The following is a 25272-nucleotide window of genomic DNA, read 5'->3' as shown; positions in this document are numbered from 1 at the left end:
GAGTTTGGGGTATTTCCACCTGCAGCTCCCTCTGTCCATCTCTGGCCCCGCTCTGTAATGCTAGCCCCTGCGAGGTTGCCCATCTCTCAGGGTTTCCTCTCTTACTCGCCCCTGTTACGTCATTTCATGGGACTATACCTTTAGCTTTAGGTGCAGAACAGTTTTCCACAGTTAAGTGTCTTTAATTGAACATCTAGAATGCAAAACATATTATAAGATAATGTGTTAGATTGTTTTCCTTTAAAAAAATGGTACAACCACTTTGCAAAACAATGACAGTTTCTTATTAAGTTAAACATAGAGTTACAGTATGATACAGCAATTCCACTCCCAGGTATTTATCCAAGAGGAATTAAATTGTATGCCCACACAAAAAATGAATGAATAAATGAAGACTTATAAATGAATGTTCATAGCAGCTTTATTCATAATAACCAGATACTGTTTAAAAAAACCCAGAATATTGATCAGTAGATGAATGGATAAGCAAACTTTAGAATAATCATATGGAATATTATTCAGCAGTAAAGATGAACTAACTGCTAATACAGACACGTGCATGTGTGAGTCTCAAAAACGTTATTTTAAGTGAAAGAAGGCAGACACAAAATAGTGCATACTGTACGAGGCCATTAATCTATATAGTAACAGAAAGTGGATCAGTGTCTACCACAGGCTGGGGGTATGTATAGGGAAACTTTTTAGGTAATGCCCATGCTCTGTATCTCAATTTTGGTGGTACATGGGTATAATACATTTGTATTTTCTTGTATCAAAGTATGCCTCATGAAGTTCAGGTATATGAAAATTTGTATTTGCTTTATTATATTAAAATATCAGAGAATGCAAATTTGTAAAAAGAAAAAGAAAGCCTGAAAGTCCTTTTAACTAGAGACAACCACCACCATCCACATTTTATCTATTTCCTTTCAGTTTTTAATTTTTTGCTGTACTGAGGTTTTCCCCTTCACTGTCTTATTTAAATAAAAAAGAAAGCAAATGGAAAGTCTCCTATACGAAGGCCTTTTTGCTATGAGCTTACCTTGCCTAAGGGCATCTAGCATGATGGTGAGAAGGTTTTGTCTTGTATAACTAAAATGTATTGGGAGGAAATGAAAATGTTTAGCCTGGTGAAGGGGAGACATTGGGGAGAAAAGTGAGGAAGAGTATGGTTTACAGTCGTGAGCTTTAAATCACAACCAATCAGCCAATTAAATACTGAGCTCCTGTTATGTGTCAGTATTAGGAAGACAGTAGTGAACAAAACATATGGCTCTTCTGATTTAATGGAGTTAACAGTCTGGGAGGGAAAGATACTTTTATTATTTGCAACAACAATAGCAATAGCTAATATTTGTGATGAACTAGTGCCTGTTATGGTGTTAAGGTTTAGTTTTTTCTTTTAGTGTTTTTAATGTGTTGTCACATTTAATCCCAGCAACTCTATGAGTAGGTACTCTTTTAATTCTCATTTCATGGTTGAAAATAATAAAGTGGCTTGGAGATGTTAAGTCAAATCGGGTCATACAGTGAGCATGTTAAACCTAGACTGGCAGATCAGGACGGAAGTGATATTTAATCCCCAATGAAATGATTTTTTTCTTTTTAATTTTTATTTTTATTGAGACAGAATCTCACTCCGTTGCCCAGGCTGGAGTGCAGTGGCACAGTCTTGGCTCACTGCAACCTCCACCTCCTGGGTTCAAGCAATTCTCCTACCTCAGCCTCCCAAGTAGCTGGGATTACAAGTGCCTGCCACCACGCCCGGCTAATTTCTGTATTTTTAGTAGAGATGGGGATTTCACCATGTTAGCCAGGCTGGTTTCTAACTCCTGACCTCAGGTGATTCACCTGCCTCGGCCTCTCAAAGTGCTGGGATTACAGGCGTGAGCCACCGGGCCCCGCCTCTTTCAGTGTTTTTAATGTGTTGTCACATTTAATCCCAGCAACTTTATGAGTAGGTACTGTTTTTATTCCTACTTTATGGTTTAAAATAATAAAGTGGCTTGAAGACATTAAGTCAAATGGGAACATACAGTGAGCATGTTAAACCTAGAGTGGCACGTCAGGACAGAAGTGATATTTAATCCCCAAGAAAATAATACGTTTTTTTCTTTTTTTGAGACAGGGTCTCACTCTGTTGCCCAGGCTGGAGTACATTGGCATGATCACGGCTCACTGCAGCCTCGACTTCCTGGGCTCAAGTGATCCTCCCACCCCAGCTACCTGGGTACAGGCATGCACCACCTTGCCCCGCTAATGTTTTGTGTCTTTTGCAGACATGGGGTTTTGCTGTGTTGCCCAGGCTGGTCTCAAACTCCTGGGCTCAAGCAATTCACCTGTCTTGGCCTCCCAAAGTGCTGGAATTACAGGCGTAAGCCACTCTGCCCAGCTGGAAATGATATTTAATCTGATATCTGAAGGATGATAGGAGTTAAACAAGAATCAAGTGTCAGAGACCAGATGTATGAGGTCTCATATATATATATATATATATTTGCTCAGGGCAGGTGGCTGGTTTTGGGTGATAACTAGGGGCTAGACTGAACAGAATTAGTGTTTGGAAGTGAGTGGTGGTGGTGGTGAGGGAGGAGAGAAGAGTGAGTCCCAGGGTGAGGGATGCAGGCACATCCTGGGAAATGAGGCAGAAGAATGAGAACTTGGCTTGGGGCATATTCTGCTCATCTGAATGGTGGTGCTGAGGAGACAGGTGGACAGAGAGGTGTGGGGCTCAGGGAGGAGCACAGGACTGAGAGGGACCAGCAGGAATAGAATTCCTGAAGTCCCTTGGATTGACAAGATGCCTCAGTGAGAGAGAGTCCACAGGGTAGAGATCAGCACCTAGGACAGAGCCTCGAGAACTTCCTCTAGGATAGGGAAGGGCTGGAGAACAGGAGGAGGAGCCAACAAGAGGAGCAAGGGGCCACAGAGGGCAGGATCAGGACTGAGGCAGGCCGACTTCTGCACAGTTGAAGAACTCTAATGTCAGAGCTGTCCTTAGGAGGCAGAGAGCCCCTCGTCATGGAAGAGTGCAGGGAGCTGCTTGGTGACCATCCTTTGGGGATGTCATGGAAAATTTATTTGCATCAATCTGGGGTGAGATTAGGTGTCTGGATTGGTTCAGGTTCTTTTGACATTTGTAAGCACAAAAATGAACTCTAGTTATCTAAAGGAAAAAAAACTGGAAATATTATGGGTTGGCACACGAGCAGTGCCGGGCCTTAGAAAGTACAGGGCCCAGGGTGGCTCTGGGGATCTGGGTGGCAGGAGCTAATGGATGACCTTCACAGGGTGACACCATCGGGAGGAATCAGCTCCAGCTGTTTTCTGTCCGTGCATTTCTTTGCCCAATAATCAAATCCCAGGGAGAACAGTGTGATTCCCCAATGTTGTGAGGTTCAGTCAGGTGCAAGGGGAAAGCCGGGCTCCTTGATTGACAGCCCCACCAGGACTGCATACTGTGGAGAAAGGATGGCTTCCCAAACAAAAGCAACATTCCAGCTACCAGAGAAACGGGAGTGGACGCTGGGCAGGCAAAGCCAACAGACACTTTTTGTAGTCTCCATGGTCCTGTGTATGATTCAGTGATTTTTGCAGTATTCACTTAGCAAGTCATTCCTCCTTGCAGAATTGTTGCTAGTGTTTTTCCTGGCTGGGGATTAAGCTTTTTCCATTTGCCTATTTTAGAATGAGTTGGGGGCCTGGGATTCACATGCATTTGTCTCTGGGCTTCAAGGTAGCCCAGAAATTGTGCCACCTCAGGAGGCACAATTTGGTGGCTGTCACTCCTTGTCATGTCAACAAAGGGTGCAGCTTGTGGCTCTGTGGCCTCTGCTTTAGCAGCAAGGGAAAGATGCTGGTAGTAGCAGCAAAGGGTCTAAATCGCTGTTGCATCAGTGAAGTGGATGTGCCTATCCTAAAGGCACCTACTGAGAAGATGCCCAAGTAACAGACACTCAAGGGCACAGTAGACCTGTCAAACCTCATAGTTCCTGGCTGACTCTCTTTGGGTGACCTGAGTCACACGCCCACGTGTGAACACCCACTGAAACTCCTAGGTGCATTATGTCTTCTGCAATGTCTAAAGGAATTAAGGGAGGGATGAAACTCTGTATCTCAGCTTTCCTGAATTCACCAGTATGGACTGATGGAATTGAGTGCTAGTAACACCAAGCTCCTAAATAATAATAAAAAAGGCTTACTTATAGGAACGTATGAAGCACAAGATAAATAAGGGCCCCCACGGCCCACCCTTCAACTTCTCACCTTTGGCTTGTTAGTCAGGACTCCTTTGGTCACAAGAGACAAAAAAGAAAGTTGGTTTAGGAAAAGAGGCATTTATTGGCTTGTACAGAGAAGTTGAGAGTTCTTTAGGTCTGGCTGGATTTAGGTGCTCCAGTATGGTCATGGGGCATCTCTTGGCTCAGCTTTTCTCTGTATTGACTTCATTCTCAAAAAAACTTTTCCTTGGTGATGATAAAGATGGCAGATGCAGCACTTTGGGAGGCTGAGGCAAGAGGACCACTTGAGGCCAGGAGTTCGAAACCAGCCTGGTCAACCTAGTGAGACCCCATCTCTACAAAAGAAAATAAAAATTCAGGTGTAGTGGTGTGCACCTTTAGTAGCTACTAGGGATGTTAAGGTGGGAGTTGCATGAATCCAGGTGTTCGTGGTTGCAGTGAGCCATAATCGCACCATTGCACTCCACCTTGGGTGACAGAGTGAGATTCTGTCTCAAAAAACCCACAAAAACTGCCCCCCCCAAAAAGGATGGCAGATGCAAATTTATTCCCTACCAGTTTAACAACTCTGCTGGAAAATAAACCCTCTTTCCTAATAATTCCAGCAAAAGTCCTGAAGCTGATTCTCTTTGGGTGTCCTGAGTCACAGCCCATGCCTGAATCCCCACTGTGGCCCAGGTCCCATGTCCACCCTTAGAGCCAGAGGATGAGGGCCGCCTTAGCTGGCCTACACAATCAGTGAGACAGTGAAGAGCGATTCCCCACAGGAGAAGCATGGAGGAAGGGTGCTGTCAGGCAGAAACAAGACTTGCCACCACACTTGGTTTTGGGGTTAGGCCTGCTGCTGGTCTGAGCAATCTAGGGCTGGATATGGCTGGTGAGTGAAGAGATGTTGACGTGTCATCCCCTTAGACCATGGCATTGTGTCCTGCTCTCTGCATCTTTGGGGGCCTGATCAAAAGCGGGAAGTCATGGGGTCAAGGACAGTCTCCACGTGCCACCCAAACAGGAAGGATGTCCCCAGCAGGTGTTCTGCTCAGGGTCTGGCTCTCCCAGGGTTGTTACTGCAGAGGGAAGGGTAGGGGCAGCTTTCTTCTGGTGGATTTATTTACTTCTCAGGCCTGTTCTTTTCCTCATGTTGGCTCAACTGTTTTATCTTGCTTAGTTAAATAAATTTGGTAACATTATAAAGGAAAATAGTCTTTTCCCGCAGTTGCTGACCACTGCAAAGTTATTGCTCTTTCTTTTGTTTTTCCTTTTTAGTGCTGGGCTGTGAATAAGCAAATGAAGTTTGCTATCTCTTCCTCCCCTCTTCCAGGAAGAAATAATCACCATCAGAACTTTAAGAGTTTCCCATAAGACTGGGCAAATTAGAGGAAGGCCCTCTATACGATGGAACAGATGCAGTTGTGCAAACAGAATGGGGTCATTCTCTACATATGGAGATGGAACAGACCCTCCCAGATGTGTTAGTGTGGAGAAAAGCAGGTGGTGGAGGTGCGTTCAGAGTAGCAGTGTTCAGCTCTCCCAAGCACGTTCGAATCACCCAGGAGCTTTTTAAATGTACTGATGCCTGCCCACCTCCCTCCCCTCACAGCCCCATTAAATCAGAATCTCTGGGAGTGGGACCTGAGCACTTTTCATTTTAAAAGCTCCCTGGGTGACTCCTGGGGAGCTAGGACTGAGAAGTAGTGCTGTAGAATTGTATATGGGCAAAACAGCAGGGACCTAGATAAAAAAAGAAAAATGAAGTAGGGAATATCTCAGTCCATACCTACAGATAGCCTCACACGTGTGGTCGCACATACAGAGAACGTCTCTAGAAGGATACACAGGAGACTGGAAAGAACGGTTCTCTCCAGTGATGAAGTACAGCGGTGATTCTCAACTGTATACTCGTTTGTAATGTTGGAATTTTGAAGCCACAAGCATAAATGCTCACTGTGTACTGAAAGCTGGCCAGACAGGGCTGTAAGATGACCCCTGAACTCTAGCTTGTCTGTGTTGGGGCCGGCTGCCCACAGGTTCACACAAACCATCTCCCTGCTTGTGGTCTCTGCTTGCCCTCCTCTACTCAGCTGCAATGAGTGGTTTCTGAGTGTGGGAGAGACCAGAAGAGCTCATTCATTCATTCATTCATTCGTTCATTCATTCATTCACATTTTTAGTAAGAATTAGGTATAAGCCAGGCACGTGGTAGGCACGTGAATCTGATCTCACCTTCACAACCATATGTGAAATTGGTGGTCTTATCTCCATTCTAAGATTGGGGATATTTTAACACAGAAATTCATACAACCAAGCTGGAAATATTTGAGGCCAAATGACGAGCTAAGAGAGCTTATAAACTGGCAGCCCTTAGATGTATTTGGATGGCCTGTACAGAGCTTTTTAAAAAAATCCTATTTCATGACTCTGGACCAGTGAACCCAGGGCCACTATTGGCTAGAGCTGAGTGTCCCTTGGAAGGGCATATGCCCTTCAGTTCAGCCCAGTCCCCCCGTATCCCTTCCCTTCTGTGTCACACCAGCCTTGCATCACTCAGTCACAGGCCTAGCCTCTGCAGGCATTTGCGTTTGTCATCCCTGTGTTAAGGTAGGTAGGATGAGTGAACTGTCATCTGTCCTGCAGGGATACTGAGCTGAAGTGTCCTGTGGAACGTGCCATTTCTATTCCAATCTGGCCCTCCATCTGCTGGCTGGAAAACCAAGCTCCTCTGCTTTAAGTTTCATTTGTGGATTGCATGGGATGGGCTGTGGGTATTGATTTGTTTGTGGAAAAGATGTGCACAATAGGGAATGTGTAAAATACATCATGGAAATGGACGGTTATGCCGCCTGGCCGGAGTGTGGGGCAGTGGAGTGACAAGAGATGAGAGTCAAGTTAGATGGTGGGGTATACTGTGGGTGGATGCCAGGCTAAGCATTTTGAACTTTAACCTTTAGGCTACTGCTGTCCAATAAGACTTTCTATGGTGCTGGAAATTTCTTACATCTGTACTATCCAATGATGTTGTCTCCAGACGCATGTGGCATCAAGCACTTGAAAAGTAGCTGGCATGAATGAAGATTTTTACTGGCATTTTAGATTTTATTTAATTAATTTACTTTCACATAGCTCCATATGACTGGTAGCTCCCACACTGGGCACTGCCGATGTAGGCAATAGCAGTGGATGTGTTGGAGCAGGGAAATAATATCAAAGCTGAATCTTCAGAAGGTGATTTTTTTCCAGGCATGTACAGGCCACACGGGGTGAGCAGAAGTAGGTAGGGATAATACTGACACTTCTTAGCATCTATTAGGCACTTCCTGTGTCCACACACTGTGCTAAGATAACTCACTTATTCCTCATAACAACTCTATGAGGAAAGTACTATCATTGTCCCCATTTTATAGCCTAGAAAATGAGACACAGCAAAGACAATGGGCATATTCAAGGTCACGCAGCTAATCAACAGTGGCACACGGTGTAGAATCGAGGCAGCTCACCTGCAGAGCTTTTACCACGAATCCCTCCATCCTGGAAGGAAATAAATGAACCTTCACTGAGAATATACCTTGTGCCGTCCCCTGGTGCTGTGCATTCACACGTGACATCTCATTTAGATTTTGTAGCACTCATGTGCCATCGGTGGACTTAGATCCTTTGTGTTTATGGAAACTTGGGCTCATAGGGATGAGATATCAAGCTGACTGCAATCTCTGTGGACACCAGTTAAGGCTTTATTGTAAAATTCCATGCCTGTGGGGGAATCACAGGCTGTGGGAGTCAGGGGGGAATGTACAGGAAGATATGGCATAAAAGGTGTTGCGAAGGAAGAATCAGTGGGATTTAGCAACTGACTGAATGGCGGGGGTGAGGAAAGTGGGGGAGGCTTTCTCCTGGAACAGTGAGATGAATGACAAACACACATGTAACTGCACTGTGTGAGTTGAGAGTGTGGGCTCTAGAGGAAGACAAACTGGTTTCAAATACAAGTGTTAACACGAACTAGCTGAACAACCTTGGGCAAATCACTTCTCTCTGAGCATCGGTGTCCCTGTTAATATAATGAGGACCCAAGGCAGGAGGATTGCTTGAGGTCAGGAGTTTGAGACCAGCCTGGGCAACATAGTGAGAACCCGTCTCTAGAAAAAACTTAAAAAATTATCCAGGTATGGTGATGCATGCCTGTAGTCCCATCTACTCAGGAGGCTGAGGCCAGAAGTTCACTTGAGCCCAGGAGTTTGCGGCTGCAGTGAGCTGTGATTGCACCATTGCACTCCAGCCTGGGTGACAGAGCAAGATTTTGTCTCTATAAAAGATATAATGAGAATCATAGCACCTTCTTCAGAAGACCGTGATGAGGCTCAGTTTAAGCACGGATATGAAAGCCCTTTGCTAACTCAACAGCATGACCCTATGAGTCACTCTTCTTAGTGCTAGTGAGACCAGCCACTGGGCAGAAATGGTGACCAGAACTTTCTGTCTTTGATCATGGAAACAGTTTAGGAAATTGCCTGGGGGAACCCCACTTCATCTTGGGCACTTGGCAGAGTTTAATGCGGATAAGCCTGTGGGTCAGCTTTGACCTAGGAGGAAAGAGTGGTTCTCCCAGCAGCTGTAGAGCAAAGTCTGCATGCCAGTGGCTCCAATTCAAATGCCCTTTTCCACCAAGCAGTTTGCATGTGTTATATTATTTGGGCTGCACAACCACCTTATATAAGTAGGTACTATTATAAAATAAGGCTCAGAGAGGTGGAGACACTGAGCTAATGTCCTTCAGCTTATAGGTGGTAAAATGAGCATTCAAACCAAGGTCCACCTGCTTCCAGAAACTTAGCCTGTAATTCCTGATAGATGATGGGCTTCTCATTTCTTCTCCCACCACAGATATCTGCAACTAGTGCTAGAATTTCTGTCCCAGATTGACATGGATTTAAGGGCAAAGATTGCTTCCTGAGAATGTTTTCCACTATAGACCCCAGTAAGAATTGTGTACAAGAGGGGAATCGATTCTACACAGATATATATATATATATATATATATATATATATATATAGAGAGAGAGAGAGAGAGAGAGAGAGAGAGATATGATTTAATTTAGTCCTCTTTGGAATGCAATGAGTAAATTTTAGTAGTTAGAGTAAACCACTAAAATTTGGGAGTTAGGGGTAAAGTGCAGTGTGAAGCAGAGTTGAGATCTCAGTGCCTTTCCTGGGGCAGAAACATCCGAGAGGGCCCCTGTCACCCGAGATTTTGGCTACGGTCTACTCCTTCCATCTGGGATTAACCAGGCATTTCTTATCCTTGCTGATCTAGTGTTTCTTATTGCTGCTGTAACAAATTACCACAAATTTCCTGGCCTAAAGTGGCACACATTTATTATCTTATACTTCTAGATATCAACATTCTGAACAGCGGGTCTTCTGGGGCTGAAATCGAGGTGTCAGCAGGGCTGCCTTCCTTCTGGAGGCTCTAGGGGACAATCTGTTTCTTATCTTTTCTAGAGGCCACCCACATTCCTTGGCTTGCGTTCCGTTGCAGAAATGGCATGACTCCAACCTCTGCTTCCATCATCATGTCTCATCCTCTGACTCTGAGTCTCTTCCCTCCCTCCTATAAGGACCCCTGTGATCACACTGGGCTCATCCAGATAATCTAGTATAACCCCCTTTCTCAAGATCCTTAATTTAATCCCATCTGCAAAATCGAATTTGTTGTGTAAGTAATATATTCACAGGTCCCAGGATTAGGACTCGGATATCTGGTGGTGGTGTCAGGTGGTCAGGGGTCGGGGGTGGGAACATTATTCTGCCTACAGAGCTGGCAGGTGGCCTTTCTTGTTTCCTTTCCTTTCCTTTCCTTTCCTTTCCTTTTCCTTCCCATTCCCTTTCCCTTCCCTTCCCTTCCCTTCCCTCCCCTCCCCTCCCCCCCTCCCCTTCCCTTTCCCTTTCCCATTCCCTTCACCTTCCCCTTCCCTTCCCCTTCCCTTCCCCTTTCCCTTTCCCTTTCCCTTTCCCTTTCCCTTCCCTTCTCCTTCCCTTCCCCTTCCCTTCCCTTCCCCTTCCCTTCCCCTTTCACTTTCTCTTTCCCTTTCCTTCCCCTTCTCCTTCCCTTCCCCTTCCCTTCCCCTTCCCCTTCCCTTCCCCTTCCCTTCCCCTTCCCCTTCCCTTCCTTTTCCCTTCCCTTCCCTTTCCCTTCCCCTTCCCTTCCCTTCCCCTTCCTTCCCCTTCCCCTTCCCTTCCCCTTCCCCTTCCCTTCCCCTTCCCCTTCCCCTTCCCTTCCCCTTCCCCTTCCCTTCCCCTTCCCCTTCCCTTCCCCTTCCCCTTCCCTTCCCCTTCCCTTCCCTTCCCCTTCCCTTCCCTTCCCCTTCCCTTCCCCTTCCCTTCCCTTCCCCTTCCCCTTCCCTTCCCCTTCCCTTCCCTTCCCTTCCCTTTCCCTTCCCTTCCCTTCCCCTTCCCTTCCCTTCCCTTCCCTTCCCTTCCCTTCCCTTCCCTTCCCTTTCCCTTCCCCTTCTCCTTCCCCTTCCCTTCCCTTCCCTTCCCTTCCCTTCCCTTCCCTTCCCCTTCCCTTCCCTTCCCCTTCCCTTCCCCTCCCCTTCCCCTTCCGCTTCCCTTCCCCTTCCCCTCCCCTTCCCTTTCCCTTCCCCTTCCCTTCCCTTTCCCTTTCCCTTTTCCTTCCCTTTCCCTCCCCTTCCCATTCCCTTTCCCTTCCCTTTTTTCCCTTTTTTCCCTTTCTCTTCCCCTTCTCTTCCCCTTCCCTTCCCCTTCCCCTTCCCTTCCCCTTCCCTTTCCTTTTCCTTCCCTTTCCCTTCCCTCTCCCTTCCCTTTCCCCTCCCTTCCTTTTCCCCTCCCTTCCCTCTCCCTTCCCTTGCCATTCTCTTTCCCTTCCCTTTCCCTTTCCCTTTCCCTTCCCCTTCCCCTCCCCTTCCCCTTCCCTTCCCCTTCTCTTCTCTTTTCTTTTTTTTCTGGAGTCAGGGTCTCACTCTGTTGCCCAGGCTGGAGCACAGTGGTGCTAACACAGCTCACTGCAGTCTTGATTTCCCAGCCTCCCAGGTTCAAGAAATTCCCCCCACCTCAGTTTCCCAAGTAGCTGGGACCACAGGTGCACACCACCATGCCTGGCTAATTTTTTTAATTTTTTAGAGATGGAGTCTTGCCATGTTGCCCAGGATGGTCTTGAACTCCTGGGCTCAAGCAATCCTCCTGCCTCGACCTCCCAAAGTGCTTTGGTTATAGGTGTGAGCCACTGCACTCGGCTGCAGGTGGCCTTTCTGATCTTGCCTGTAATAAGGGAGGGTGGGAGGTGGATAGAGCCTGAGACATCTTTTTCATTCTCTGCTGGAGCTGAGTAGCAATTTCCCCTTTTAAACAGGCCATGCGTGCAGTCCCCTACCTGGCCATCAGACATTTTCATTGCTCATCTGGCCCCTAGGCATTTGAGTTTCAGACCCCATTGTGTAGTTCTAGTAAAGACTTGCTATAGACGGGTCAGAGGGCTGCAGGCTTTCAACCTTTGTAGAGCAAGGAGTTATTGAATAAATTGTGAAGCATCTGGAGATTCTGGGCTCTTAACTGAGTACCTGTTTGAAAGTAGGGTCTAGTACATTTTTTTCAGCAGCTCAGTAAATGTTGCCTCTTCTTAAAAAACAAAAAACAAAAACTGGTCTTACTCTGAATTTGCCAAATAGAAATGAGGGGGTGTTTATTTGTGTCATAAAAGGATTTGATTTCTTTAAATAGGAAGCCCTACTATTTTCTTCAAAGTGTTTCAGTTAATGGGAAATTTGATTTGCACAACTTTTCAGAAACACACTGTGTAAAGGAATTACCTGCACCAGAAGCTCATCAGGCTTTTCAAAGTCTGCTCTCAGCTTCTCTGCACATCATGCTGGGGTTCACTTGGCCTATTGATTCTGCCTCAGTGGGGATGGACTATTCATTTCTGTAGGTAATTGGAAGGCTACCTAAAGTGACCTTGTCAATGGTTGGATTGACAAATATCGAGGCTGGTGGAATGTCGGGGGATCAGCCAGGAGCTACATCTACCATGAAGTTGGTTATGTTTTCTCCTTTTTCTATGACTGATAATATTCATTTTTTGGTTCATTCATTCACCAAATATTTATTTACTGAATATCAATTATGTACCAGGAATTGTGGTAGACACTAGGAGACTAGAGATGAGCTATCTTTATCCCCTTCTGTCTCCAAAGGGGATAAAGATGAATAAGATAATAACAGTTTTTTTCTTTTTTTTGAGACAGAGTCTCGCTCTGTCGCTTAGACTGGAGTGCAGTGGCGCGATCTTGGCTCACTGCAGCCTCCACCTCTCTGGTTCCAGTGATTCTCCTGCCTCGGTCTCCTGGGTAGCTGGGATTACAGGGGCCCACCACCATACCTGGCTAATTTTTGTATTTTTTGTAGAGAATAACTGATATTTTGGATGTTTGAAAGAAAGGTTGTAGAATAAAACAACTACTTGAAAATGGGAGAAAGTACTTTCCTAAATATTTCTGGGTCAAAGAATAAATTAAAACTGTACTAATAGACCACTTAGAAACTTGATACGATGATGGGACTAAACATAAAACATAGGATGCAGTCAAAACTGTACTTAAAAGAAAGGTTTTCAGCCATAACATCTTTAAATCTTTAATGAAGAGGAATGGGAATAAATTAATTGAGCAGTCAATTCAAGAAGCTTAAAAAAGAACAGTGGATAATATTAGCTGACATTTGTAGAATAGTCATGATATGGTTGGCGTGGTTCTGAGTGTGGAATAACTCATTTAGTTCTGACTAACACCACTGTGATATGGGTCCTGTTGTCGCTGTCATTTTCCAGAGAGGAAACTGAAGTATAGGAAGATGAGGTAGTGTACCTAGTCTTAGAGTTTGCAAATGATAGACACAGGATGTACACCTGGTCATCAGACTCCAGAATTCACATTCCCAACCAATAAGTAATACAAATACAGGTAAGCAATACAATCGCAGACACACGAACAAAAAAAGTTAAAGTAGCAATTAATAAAGTAGAATAAAACCAGGTAGAGTTGATAAATATAATCATAATCTGCTTCTTTAACATGATAGAATGATAAAAATAGACAAGAAAGAACACAACCTTCTGGAAAAAAATGAGAGACTACCAACAATGCAATATGAAGAAAGAAAGAAAGAGAAAAGGTGTAATATTATCCCAGATAAGATGCTACAGTTTAAACATGTTGAGAAGAACACTGTGGATAATTTCCAAGGAAAATATAAATTCCAAAAGTTAGTTTGAGTAGAGGTGGAAAACTTTCCTCTGTGGTTGAAGTGTAGAGAGGGAGAGGGAGGTGAAGCTGGGGAAAGCTCGGGGATGGGGCGAGACTATGCTGTCCTCCCTTTACTTTCATGTTGAGTAAAAGGGAAAGGTAAACATGGAACTATGACAAGGGGAAAAGAGAGAATAATAAAAACATTATTTGGGGTAATATGGTTTTCTATCTGGAAAACTCAAAGGAAGCAACTAAAACTCCACAAAAGCTATTTGAGTTTTTTAAAAAATGCTTTAAAATAAATATGCTAACAATCTATTGCTTTCCTATTGTTTTTGTTTGTTTGTTTATTTTGTGTTTTGAGATGGAGTCTCGCTCTGTTGCCCAGGCTGGAGTGCAGTGGTGTGATATTGACTCACTTCAAACTCCGCCTCCTGGGTTCAAGCAATCTCCTGCCTCAGCCTTCTGAGTAGCTGGGACTACTACAGGCACCTACCACCACGCCCAGCTAATTTTTGTATTTTTAGTAGAGACGGGGTTTCACCATGTTGGCCACGCTGGTCTCAAACTCCTGGCCTCAAGTGATCTGCCTGCCTCAGCCTCCCAAAGTGCCGGGATTACAGGCGTGAACCACTGCGCACAGCTGTTTGCTTTCCTATTTTTAAACAATGACCAGTTGGGGAACAAAATGAAGACATGTCAAATTTACAAGAGCATACAAAAGAATCCCTTAGATGATGCTAAAGGGAAAATGTGTAGGACTTATATGGAGAAAATAAGAGTTCAACAAGGGGACAATCATTTCCTGATGGAAAGACTCATTGTTGTCAAGGCATCAATTATCTTGAATTTAATTTCTAAATTTAACACAATTTCAATCAAAGTCCCAATCATTTTTTGGAGGCTGGGGGTTGACTGAATACAATCCCAATAAAAATTCCATTGGTATTTTTAAAATCTTGATAAACTGATTCTAAAGTTTACTTGGAAGAATAAATGTGCAGTGATAGCCAAGAAAATGTTGAAAATAAGGATAATGCGGGAGGACTTGCCCTGCCAAGATATAACATATTACAGAGCTACTATAATTAAAGCCCATATTGCTATACTAGAAGACAGATCAGTGGCACAGAACAGAAGGCCCAAAGACAGACCCCAGTATATATAATTATTAAACATATAATAAAGTTGGCATTTGAAATCAGTGGGGAAGGGATGAATTATTCAATAAAGGATGCTGGGACAATTGGTTACCTCTTTGGAAAAAAATGGCAAATTGGATTCCCATTTCACATCAGATTCCAAGAAATTACACACGGATCAAACAGTTTAAAGTGGAAATGATGCCATATAAAAGTACAAAAAAAACTCCAAAGAGTAATATTTATATGACTTTGGAGCATGAAGAAGGCTGTTTGAAGTGTACATGGACTGTCTTTCTTTGTCCAGTTTTCCCTTTTAGTAGTTTAAAAGGAATACATAGTAGTTTTTATATTTTTATGTATTTATTTATTTATTTTTGAAACAGGGTCTCATTATGTCACCCAGGCTGGAGTGCAGTGGTGCAGTCATGGCTCACTGCAGCCCCAACTTCCTGGGCTCAAGCGATCCTCCCACCTCAGCCTCCGGAGTAGCTGGACTGCAGGCATGCACCGCCATGTCTGGCTAATCTTTTATTTTTTGTAGAGATGGGGTCTCACTATGTTGCGCAGGTTGGTCTCAAACTCCTGGGCTCAAGTGATCCTCCTGCCTTGGCATCCCAAAGTGCTGGGATTACAGATGTGAGCCACCACACCCGGTTTCTATACTTATTTTTAATCTTTAATTGTTAACACGTATATTTAAACTTACAATGTCCTATATGCAATTTCTCAATATCTATAATCTTTTGAGGAATATAAGACTCAGCACATTTTAATCTTGTAACCCTCCTGCAACTCCCATTTCTTATGACTTCGCTTTTCTCTACTTCTCTATCTCTTCCTCTGTTGAAAACTTTTTATATTGTGGAAAAAATTAAACATATATAAAAGTAACAGATTAGTATAATGCATCCTCATGTGTGCATCACCCAGTTCAGTAATGACCCATCATGATCAATTTCTTTTTCATCTGTAATCCTCCCCTTTCTATCCCCACCTTGGCATACTGAATTATTTTAAATTATTTTATCCATAAAGATTTTAATGTATCCTCAAAGATAAGGATTCTATAACCAAAAAAAAAAACAAGACCATTATCACACCAAATATTTTTAATTCCCTAATATCAGTAACAATAATTCCCTAATGTCATCAGAAAGTGAGTATATCCATTTCCCTGATTGCCTTATAATTTTTTAAACTATTGGTTTTTTCCAATTAGAATCCAAACAAGGTCCACATGTTAAATTTAGTTGATATAGGTTGATAGATGCAGCAAACCAACATGGCACATGTATACCTGTGTAACAAACCTGAACGTTCTGCACGTGTATCCCAGAACTTAAAGTAAAATAAAAAAATATTTAGTTGATAATGTTTCTTAAATTCCTTCGAAAATATACGTTTCTCGTCTTATTTTCTCCCCGCTTACAGTCCTCTCTTGTAGTTTATTTGTTGAAGATACCATATTGGTTGCCTTGTAGTTTTCTACATTCCGGGTATTTGGGTGGGGTTGGGGGGGTAGTGTTTGCTGATCGCATCCCTGTGGTGTCATTTAATATGTTCCTCTGTCACTTGTATTTTCTGTAAATCTGCAGTTGCATCAAGAGACTTGAACCAATCACGTCTGATTATTTGACAAGTGTACTTCATAGGTAGTGAAGTGAGCTTTCCTCTGTAGGCAAGTGGTGTCTTTTTGTGACCTTAGCAACCATAGATGATTGTCACCTAGACTCATTGTGTCACTAGGGATGGCCTTGAGGTTTTCTGTTCTATTTTCATTTACTAAGCATGCGCTTTAGAAAGGCTCTGAGCTGGTCCCTGAAGCATGGCACCCATCCTCCAGAAACCCACAGTCTAGAGGTTGTAAAACAAGATTTGAACACCAAGACTGTAAAAGATGATTTGAACAACAACAACAACAACAAAAAAGTTTTATTTTGTATACATTCTTTCATTATACCTCCCCCAGAGGGATGTAACCTCCAAATAGGGGAGCCATACCATAGATGCATTAAATTCACACCAATTCAAATATGTGTATATATTTATTTGCTTGCAAACTACTAAAGTGACAATGTAAATGTTGCTGCCTATTTTTCCCACTCTTCTATTAGATTGACATTGCTTTTGGTGAGATGGGGCATGAGTCCACCATCCTGTTCCCTCTGTTTCCGCATGACTCTCATCATATGAACACCTCTCTTAAGTGTGACTCTAGGATTTAAAGATACATATTTCTTATGCGTTATGCACCTAAACACAAGCCAACTACTTCATCTGGCACCTGATCCAAGAAACAACATTCTGTTCCAAAATCAATAGAAGACAAGGCACTTTAAGGGATCTTCAAGGGAGTGTAATTTTGAGCATATGGAATCTTTCTAACCCTAGCTAACTTTAGAAGTTTAACTCCTATGCAAGATGAAGCATCTATGTTCCCAAGAGTTTGACTTCAGCAAAGGACAAGCTGCAGAAGCTGACAGTATTGTTTATTTTGGCATAAAAGCTTTACTTGTTGGTAAAGTTCAAGTTTAATGATCTCTTCCTCCCTTTCTCTCTCTTCCTCCTCTCCGCTTTCCTTCTTCCCTTCCTCCCACCCTGATTTTCTCTTTTGCAGTTTGCTGCTTTGTGGTGCACAAGCGGTGCCATGAATTTGTCACATTCTCCTGCCCTGGCGCTGACAAGGGTCCAGCCTCTGATGTAAGTAATGGGCATCGATCACTTTTCTCTGTCCACAGTCAATGCTGCCTTGTGATTAAATGTGAGTGAGCATGCTTAGACGAGTAAGTGCGGAAGATCTCACTCTAAGGCATGTGGTGGTCCCTATAGCTTTTGAGACAGTTTTCCTTTTAGTGGAAAACAAAATGAAACAAAACATTTTGAGAGGGGGTGTGGCTGGATAGGGAACCAGCTAGTTTGTCTACTGTGATTTTGCTAATGTCTTCACTTTGAAAGCTGGAGCATGGAGGGTGATAGGCAGGGGCCTACTTGGTAGTGTGGCTGCAAAAAGGTAGTTTCGGTGGTACTTTGCAGTGCACGTTATGGCACTTTGTTAGGGTGTTCTTTCTTTTATTATTATTATTATTATTTTTTGAGATGGAGTCTTGCTCTGTTGCCCAGGCTGGAGTGCAGTGGAGCAATCTCAGCTCACTGCAAGCTCCGCCTCCTGGGTTGATGCCATTCTCCTGCCTCAGCCTCCCAAGGAGCTGGGACTACAGGCACCTGCCACTATGCCCGGCTAATTTTTTGTTTTGTATTTTTAGTAGAGACGGAGTTTCACCTTGTTAGCCAGGATGGTCTCGATCTCCTGACCTGGTGATCCGCCCGCCTCGGCCTCCCAAAGTGCTGGGATTACAGGTGTGAGTCACCGTGCCCGGCCTATTATTATTATTTAAGAGACAAAGTCTCTCCGTGTTGCCCAGGCTGGTCTCAAATTCCTGGGCTCAAGCAATCCTCCTGCCTTGGCCTCCCAAAGTGTTGGGATTCCAGGCGTGAGCCAGTGCACCCTGCTTGTTAGGGTGTTCTTAATATCAGGGCCCAGGAATGAGGAGGAAATGAATTTATCCTGCTACCATGAATCTCAAAGTATGACTGCTGCTAGTGGGACAAGAGATGCTTGTAGGTAAAATGTGCACAAAATTTTTGTTTGAATCATTATAAATTGATTTTAATGTGGATTGGGAAAAACGTATCTAGTAGTGGTTTTGCATTTGTGATAAGGATATAGAATTTCCTACCTAAGTAAAGGTATTTAGGTTAAACAAAAGATAAATTGATTTGAGGACAATATTAAGTGAATGACAGTATGGGTGATATAAGGATATGGCAAAAGTTTTGGTACAAATGTGTTTAAAGTTTAGGGTACATTGTTTATTGGCCTGCCCAGCAGCCATTCACAGCCTTCATCATTCTGGCAGAGGCTACCTCTCATGCTGGAAGCTAAAAATGCCTGATACTTGCTTTCCCTGGCTCTCTTGTAGCTGCTGAATGAGGATGTGACCCAATCCTGCTAATGGGAACTGAGAGGAAGACCTGGGAAGGAGTCTAGGAAAGATTTTTCCTTTCTGATAAGAGAGAGACACCCCTTCCCTTGTCCTCTTGGGCATTTTTGTGCAAGGATATAATGCTTGGATTTGTGGCAACCCTTTTGGGTCAATGAGGGACACATTGCCGACATCCTGATCATGGCAGAGTGGAAACCTTAAAAAAACCGTGGGTCCATGATGATGCTGATGAGCTGTTGAGACCACTCACAGTCCTTTTATCCCCAAGCTGGATAGATGGGATAACAAGCTTTTTTTTTGGCTGGGCACGGTGGCTCATGCCTGTAATCCCAGCACTTTGGGAGGCCGAGGCTGACAGATCATGAGGTCAGGAGATTGAGACCATCCTGGCTAACATCATGAAACCCTGTCTCTACTAAAAATACAAAAAATTAGCTGGATGCGGTGACAGGTGCCTGTAGTCCTAGCTACTCGGGAGGCTGAGGCAGAAGAACGGCGTGAACCTGGGAGGCGGAGCTTGCAGTGAGCGGAGATCGCACCACTGCACTGCAGCCTGGGCAACAGAGCAAGACTCTGTCTCAAAAAAAAAAAAAAAGAAAAAGGTTTTTTTCTTTTTCTTTGTTTTTGAACAAAGTCTTACTGTTTGAAGCCTTCTTTTTTATTTTTGCTTTTTTTCTCTTTTGAGACAGAATCTTGCTCTGTTGCCCAGGCCGGAGTGTGATGGCACGATCATGTCTCACTCACTGCAGCTTAACCTTCCTGGCTCAAGCAACCCTCCCACCTCTGCCTCCCAAGTAGCTGTGTCTACAAGTGCATGCCACCACACCTGGCTGGCTAATTTTTTATTTCTTTGTAAAGATAGGTTTTCCCTATGCTGCCCAGGCTGGTCTTGAATTCCTGGGCTGAAGCCCTCCTCCTACCTCGGCCTCCCAAAGTGCTAGAATTACAGGCGTGAGTCACCATGCCTGACCCTGGGAGCATTCTTTTACATGCAGCTGAAACTGTCCTAGAGAAGGCTTCCACCATGCACAGTCTTTCACTGCCCAATAATGAACTGCATTCGGCATACCCCAATGCAGCCATCACCTCTAGTTCTCTTACTTTGTTTCTGCTTTGATTCCCCTGCTTGAAATTTCTCCCATTGGCTTTGTCTCCATTACTGGTCCTGTTACCCACTTAGACTTGACAGCTGACAGCTTGCCCAAAGTGAGTAGTGACTATCTTCTGTCATTGAATTTCTTTAGCTCCTGCTGGTCTTCTGCAAATGGTCATCTGCCAATTTGCTGCAAACTGGGGTGGGAGTTTGGGGGGGGGGGGCATATCTGTTGCCATAGCAACACAAAGATGCTAGAGCATATGTTGAATATTCTTTGCTTGGAAAATGTGGTAATTGAGGTTAAGAACTCCAAGAAACATGGAACAACCAAAGTCCTTGAAAATCTGTTTGCAGAGACAAAGTTTGAGACTGTTTGTCATGTTCTCTCAGATCCTATGCTCTAGCCCTTGTAGTGCAATTTCTTCTCTCCTCCCTAGCAAAACAGGCAGGGGAGTTTGGGGAGACTGCCCTACTCAGTATGCAGCTCTGAGTGTTCATGCAGATTGAAACTTGATACTCAACTTGCAGCCGGGAAGATGATGTTTCCCATCTTCTATCTATCTACTGAATGTTTCTGTTGCCTAAGACAGAAACTCAGCTCAAACTGACTTATATGAAAAGGAAAATTTTTGGTCCTTGAAATTGAAAAGGCCTAAGGGTTGACCTGGCTTCAGGCACAGTGAATCAAAGTTCTAAATAATGTCCTCAAGAACCTGTTTCTCCCTTTCTTGGCTTAGCCTTTGTCTGTGTTGACTTTATTTTCAGGAAGGCTTGTCTCCTATGTGAGCATGGTGGCTGCAACACCTTTAATCTTATATCTTATCAGTGCTGCAGGGCAGTAACAAGAGCTAAAGTCTCATTAGACCACAAATCACATATTGCCAGAAGAATGGGTTATGCTGATTGGCCAGGCCTGGGTATATGCTGCTGTGGTGTGAATGTTTTGTTTCTCCAAACTTATATCCTGAAATCCTAACACCCAAGGTATGGTGTTAGAAGGTGGGCCCCTTGGGAGGTGGTCACTTCATGGGGGAAGAACCCTCATAAATGAGATAGTGCCCCTATAAAAAAGACCCCAGAGATATCCCTCACCCCTTCCACCATGTGAGGTTGCAACGAGAAGACGGTTGTCTATGAGAAAGTGAGCTCTCACCAGAGACTGAATCTTCCAGTGCCTTGATCTTGTACTTTCTAGCCTCCAGAACTGTGAGGAATAAGTTTATCATTTAAAAACCACTCAGGTTTTGGTATTTTGTTACAGCAGCCAGAAGGGACTAGGACAGAAAATTTTGGTACTAAGAGTGTATAGAGGAAGAAAATTTTAAGGATGGGTTTTCTGAATTGGTTTTGGAGATTTGGCAATTGGCTGCCAAATCTGATTAGATTTAAGAATGCTGATTACCCTATTTCTAGTAGTAAAGAGAGCCTGGATGGTCCATGGCATGATCTGTTTATAGAGATACACAAATCATCTGCATTGGATACTCCTAATCAACCATTTATAAGAAGCAAGGAGCCAAGTGATTCGATATATGATACCCAAACACTTTTGGAAAACTAAGGCATATAATTACTTGCTCCTAATGTCTCTGGACAAAGTGGAGAAAGAAAAAGATGAGCTCAGGGATTTGAATTCCCAGCTCAAAGTGTTTCATAAACGATCTAAGAGCTTCTAGGTGTGCCCTGAAGGAGAGCCTTCTAGCCTGTAGCTGCAGGGCTGAAATTTCTGAAAATTAAATGCACAACTTCCTCCTGCAATTGGCTGAATTATAATGCAAATTGGACTCCCCACCACACAGGGTGTCTGCTGTAAAAGCAAGGGCAAGGGCATTGATCAGAAAAAAGTGGGATCCCATAAGGTGGGAAGACTCTCATGAAGACCCTGCTGAAGCTGGGGACATTGAGCCCCTAAATTCTGACAAGTCTTTTTTACCAGTGGAAGTAGCCTCCTTACCTCCAGCAAAAGTGTCATCCCCACTCAGGGTGGCATTGGCCTTTCCACCTTGTCTAAGGGAACTAACCCTGCATTGTCCTAGGAGACAGTAATGGCTTTCCCTGAGGCAGTTGCCATGCCAGACAATGCTGATTCTTCTCAGCATCCAATCCCACCACCCCTTCAAGTCCTAGCAGACTCCTAAAGGTGAGATGCACAGTGTGACTCATGGGGAGGTATGCTATACCCCAAAAGAACTATTTGAGTTTCTAATTTATACAAGCAGAACCATAGGGAATATGCATAGGAATGATATTAAGGGGGTAGGATAATGGTGGAAGTAACATGAAGTTGGATCAGGCGGAATTTATTGATAGAAGTTCACTAAGCAGAGATTCTGAATGTAATGTTCCAGCTTAAGGAGTTAGGAAGAGCTCTAACAGTTTAGCTGGTTGGCTGAAACATGGATTAAAAGATGGCCTATCATGAGTGAGTTGGAGATGCCTGACCTCCCCTGGTTTAATGTAGAGGAAACGATTCAAAGGCTTAGGGAGATTAGAATGCTAGAGTGGATTTGTCATTTAATACCTGCTCACCCATGCTGGGAAGGTCAGACATACCTTTCAGAAAGGTATGTCTCTCTCAATAGTTTGAGAAATAAATTTGTGAGGGGAGCCCCAGCACCCTTTAAGAGTTCTGTGATCCCTCTTCTCTATAGACCAAACCTTACTATGGGAACCACAGCCACTTAATTGGAAAACTTAAATGCAATGGGAATAATTGGGTCCTGGAGTATCAGGGGCCATTTGGTGGCACTCAACTGTTAAAGGCAAGGTGGGTGCGGTTACCTTAATGGATCGCAGAGTTAAACCAACAATCAGAATAACCTGACTCATGCATACCTATGGCACTGCCTAATCATGGTGTTGCTAGAAGTGAAATAGGTGGGAAGCCTACTGAATTCTTACTTGATCTGTATGAGCAGAAAAATTCTAGGTGAAGTGAACAGAAGTCTAACTTGAATCATAAAAACAGAGAATCATAGCCCCTCAATCCATTCCCAGACTTGAGCCAGTTTATAGACCCAGAACCCTTTGAATGAAAGGGAGGTAAAGTTTCCTTGAGAAAGCGATTATACTGCTAAAAGTTTATCTGTTAATCTTTCTCCCAGCCTTCCCCGAAGGGACCTACTGCTTTTTATCAGGATAACTGTGCACTGGAGAAAAGGAAATGATCAGACCTTTTGGGGACTACTGAACACTAGTTCTGAACTGACACTGATTCTAGGAGACCTAAAATGTCACTTGGCCCTCCAGTCAGAATAGGGGCTTATGGTGGTCAGGTGATCAATGGAATTTTAGCTCAGGTCTGTCTTACAGTGGATCCAGTGGGTCCCCAAACCCATCCTGCAGTTATTTCCCCAGTTCCAGAATGGATAATTAGAATAGACATACTTAGCAGTTGGCAGAATCCCCATACTGGTTCTTTGACCTGTAGAATGAGGCCTACTATGATGGGCGAAGCCAAGAGGAAGCCATTAGAACTGCCCCAACCTGGGAAAACAGCCAACCAAGAGCAATACTACATCCTTAGAGGGATAGCAGAGATCAGTGCCATCATCAATGACTTGAAAGACGCAGAGGTAGTGATTCCCACCATATCCCTCATTCAGCTCTCTTATTTGGCTTCTGCAGAAGACGATGAATCTAGAAGAATGTCAGTGGATAATCATAAGCTTAACCAAGTGATCACTCCAAGTGTAGCTGCTGTATCAAATGTGGTTTCATTGGTTGAGCAAATTAATACATCCTCTGGTAGCTAGTATGTAGCTGTTGATTTATCAAATGCCTTTTTCTCCATCTCTGTCCATAAGACCCACCAGAGCAGTTTTATTGCAGCTGGTAAGGCTAGCAATACACCTTCACTGTCCTACTTCAGGAGTATATCAACTCTTCAGTCCTATGTCATAATTTAGTTTGCAGGGATCTTGATCATTTTTTCCTTCCACAAGCTATGACAGTGGTCCTTTACATTGATGACATTATGCTGATTTGTCCTAGTGAATGAGAAGTAGCAACTACTCTAGACATTGGTAAGACATTTGTGTGTTAGAGGATGGGAAATAAATCCAACTAAAATTTAGGGACCTTCTTCCTCAGTGAAATTTCTAGGGGTCAGTGGTGTGTAACGTGTTAAGATACCCCTTCTAACGTAAAGGATAAGTTGTTGCATCTGGACCCTTCTACATCCAAGAAGGAGACAGATGGCCTACTGGGCCTACTTGGATTTTGGAGGCAACACATTCCTCATTTGAGTGTGTCATACTGGCCTACTCACGAAGGGACCCCAAGAGCTTCTGGTTTTCAGTAGGGCCCAGAACAGTAGAAGGCTCTGCAACAGGTCCAGACTGCTGTGCAAGCTGCTTTGCCACTTGGGCCATATGACCCAGCAAATCCAATGGTGGTTGGTTAGTGGCAGAGAGAGATACTGTGTGGGGCCTTTGGCAAGCCTCTATAGGTGAATTGCAGCACAAGCATTTAAGATTTTGGAATATGGTCCTGCCATAATCCACAGAGAACTAGTTTCCTGTTAAGAGACAGCTCTTGGCCTGCTACTGGGCCTTCGTGGAAACCGACGATTTGACCATGGGCCACTAAATTGCCATATGACCTGAATTGCTCTTCATTAACTGGGTCTTATCTAAACCACCAAGCCATAAAGTTGGGCATGCACAGCAGCACTTCATCATCAAATGGAAGTGGTATGTATGTGATCAATCCTGGGCAGGCTCTAAAGGCATAAGTACGATACATGAAGAAATGGCCTGGATGCCCATGCTCCCCACTCTTGCTACCCTGCCTTCTCTCTCCCAACTTGCACCTTTGGGCTCATGAGGAGTTAGTTCCCTATGATCAGTTGACAGAGGAAGGGAAGACTAGGACCCAGTTTACAGATGTTTCTGCGCGGTGTGCAGACATCACCCAGAAGTGGACAGCTACAGCACTGTAGTCACTTCAGGACATCCCTGAGGGATAATAGTGAAGGGAAATCTTCTTGGTGGACAGAAATTTGAGCAGTGCACCTGGTTGTGCACTTTACTTGGGAGGAGAAGTGGCCATACATGTGACTATATCCTGATTCATGGGCTGTAGCCAATTATTTGACTGGATGGGCAGGGACTTGGAAGGAATATGATTGAAAAAATTTGTGACAAAAAAGTGTGGGGATGAGGTGTGTGGATAGACATCTCTGAGTGGGCAATAAACATGAAAATATTTGTGTCCCAGGTGAATGCTTACCAAAGGGTGACCTCAGCAGAGGAGGATTTTAATAATTGACTGGATAGGATGACCCGTTATTTGGATACCAGGCAGCCTCTTACCCCAGACACCCTGTCATCACACAATGGGCTCATGAACAAAGTGGCCATGGTGGCAGGGATGGAGATTATGCATGGGCTCAGCAGCATAGACTTCCACTCACCAAGGCCGACCTGCCTACGGCCACCGCTGAGTGCTCAATCTGCCAGCAGCAGAGACCAACACTGAGTTCCTGGTATGGCACCATGCCTAGGGGTTATCAGCCAGCTACCTGGTGGCAGG

At 44.0% G+C, this 25272-nt stretch overlaps 1 protein-coding gene across 2 annotated transcripts in view; it reads left to right on the top strand.

Annotated features, from left to right (window-relative positions):
• Positions 1-25272, top strand: part of PRKCB (protein kinase C beta) — a 385488-nt gene that overhangs the window by 136767 nt on the left and 223449 nt on the right. For both annotated transcript variants that reach the window (XM_003261670.3, XM_004087390.3), the window contains exon 3: positions 17255-17337. In XM_003261670.3, coding sequence (XP_003261718.1) covers positions 17255-17337 — 83 coding nt within the window. The remainder of the gene's footprint in view (positions 1-17254; positions 17338-25272) is intronic.

Source organism: Nomascus leucogenys, chromosome 2 (assembly GCF_006542625.1).
Source record: "Nomascus leucogenys isolate Asia chromosome 2, Asia_NLE_v1, whole genome shotgun sequence".
Lineage (NCBI taxonomy): Eukaryota > Metazoa > Chordata > Mammalia > Primates > Hylobatidae > Nomascus > Nomascus leucogenys.
Note: the sequence above shows the minus strand (reverse complement) of the source record. Positions and strands in the feature narration are given on the sequence as shown.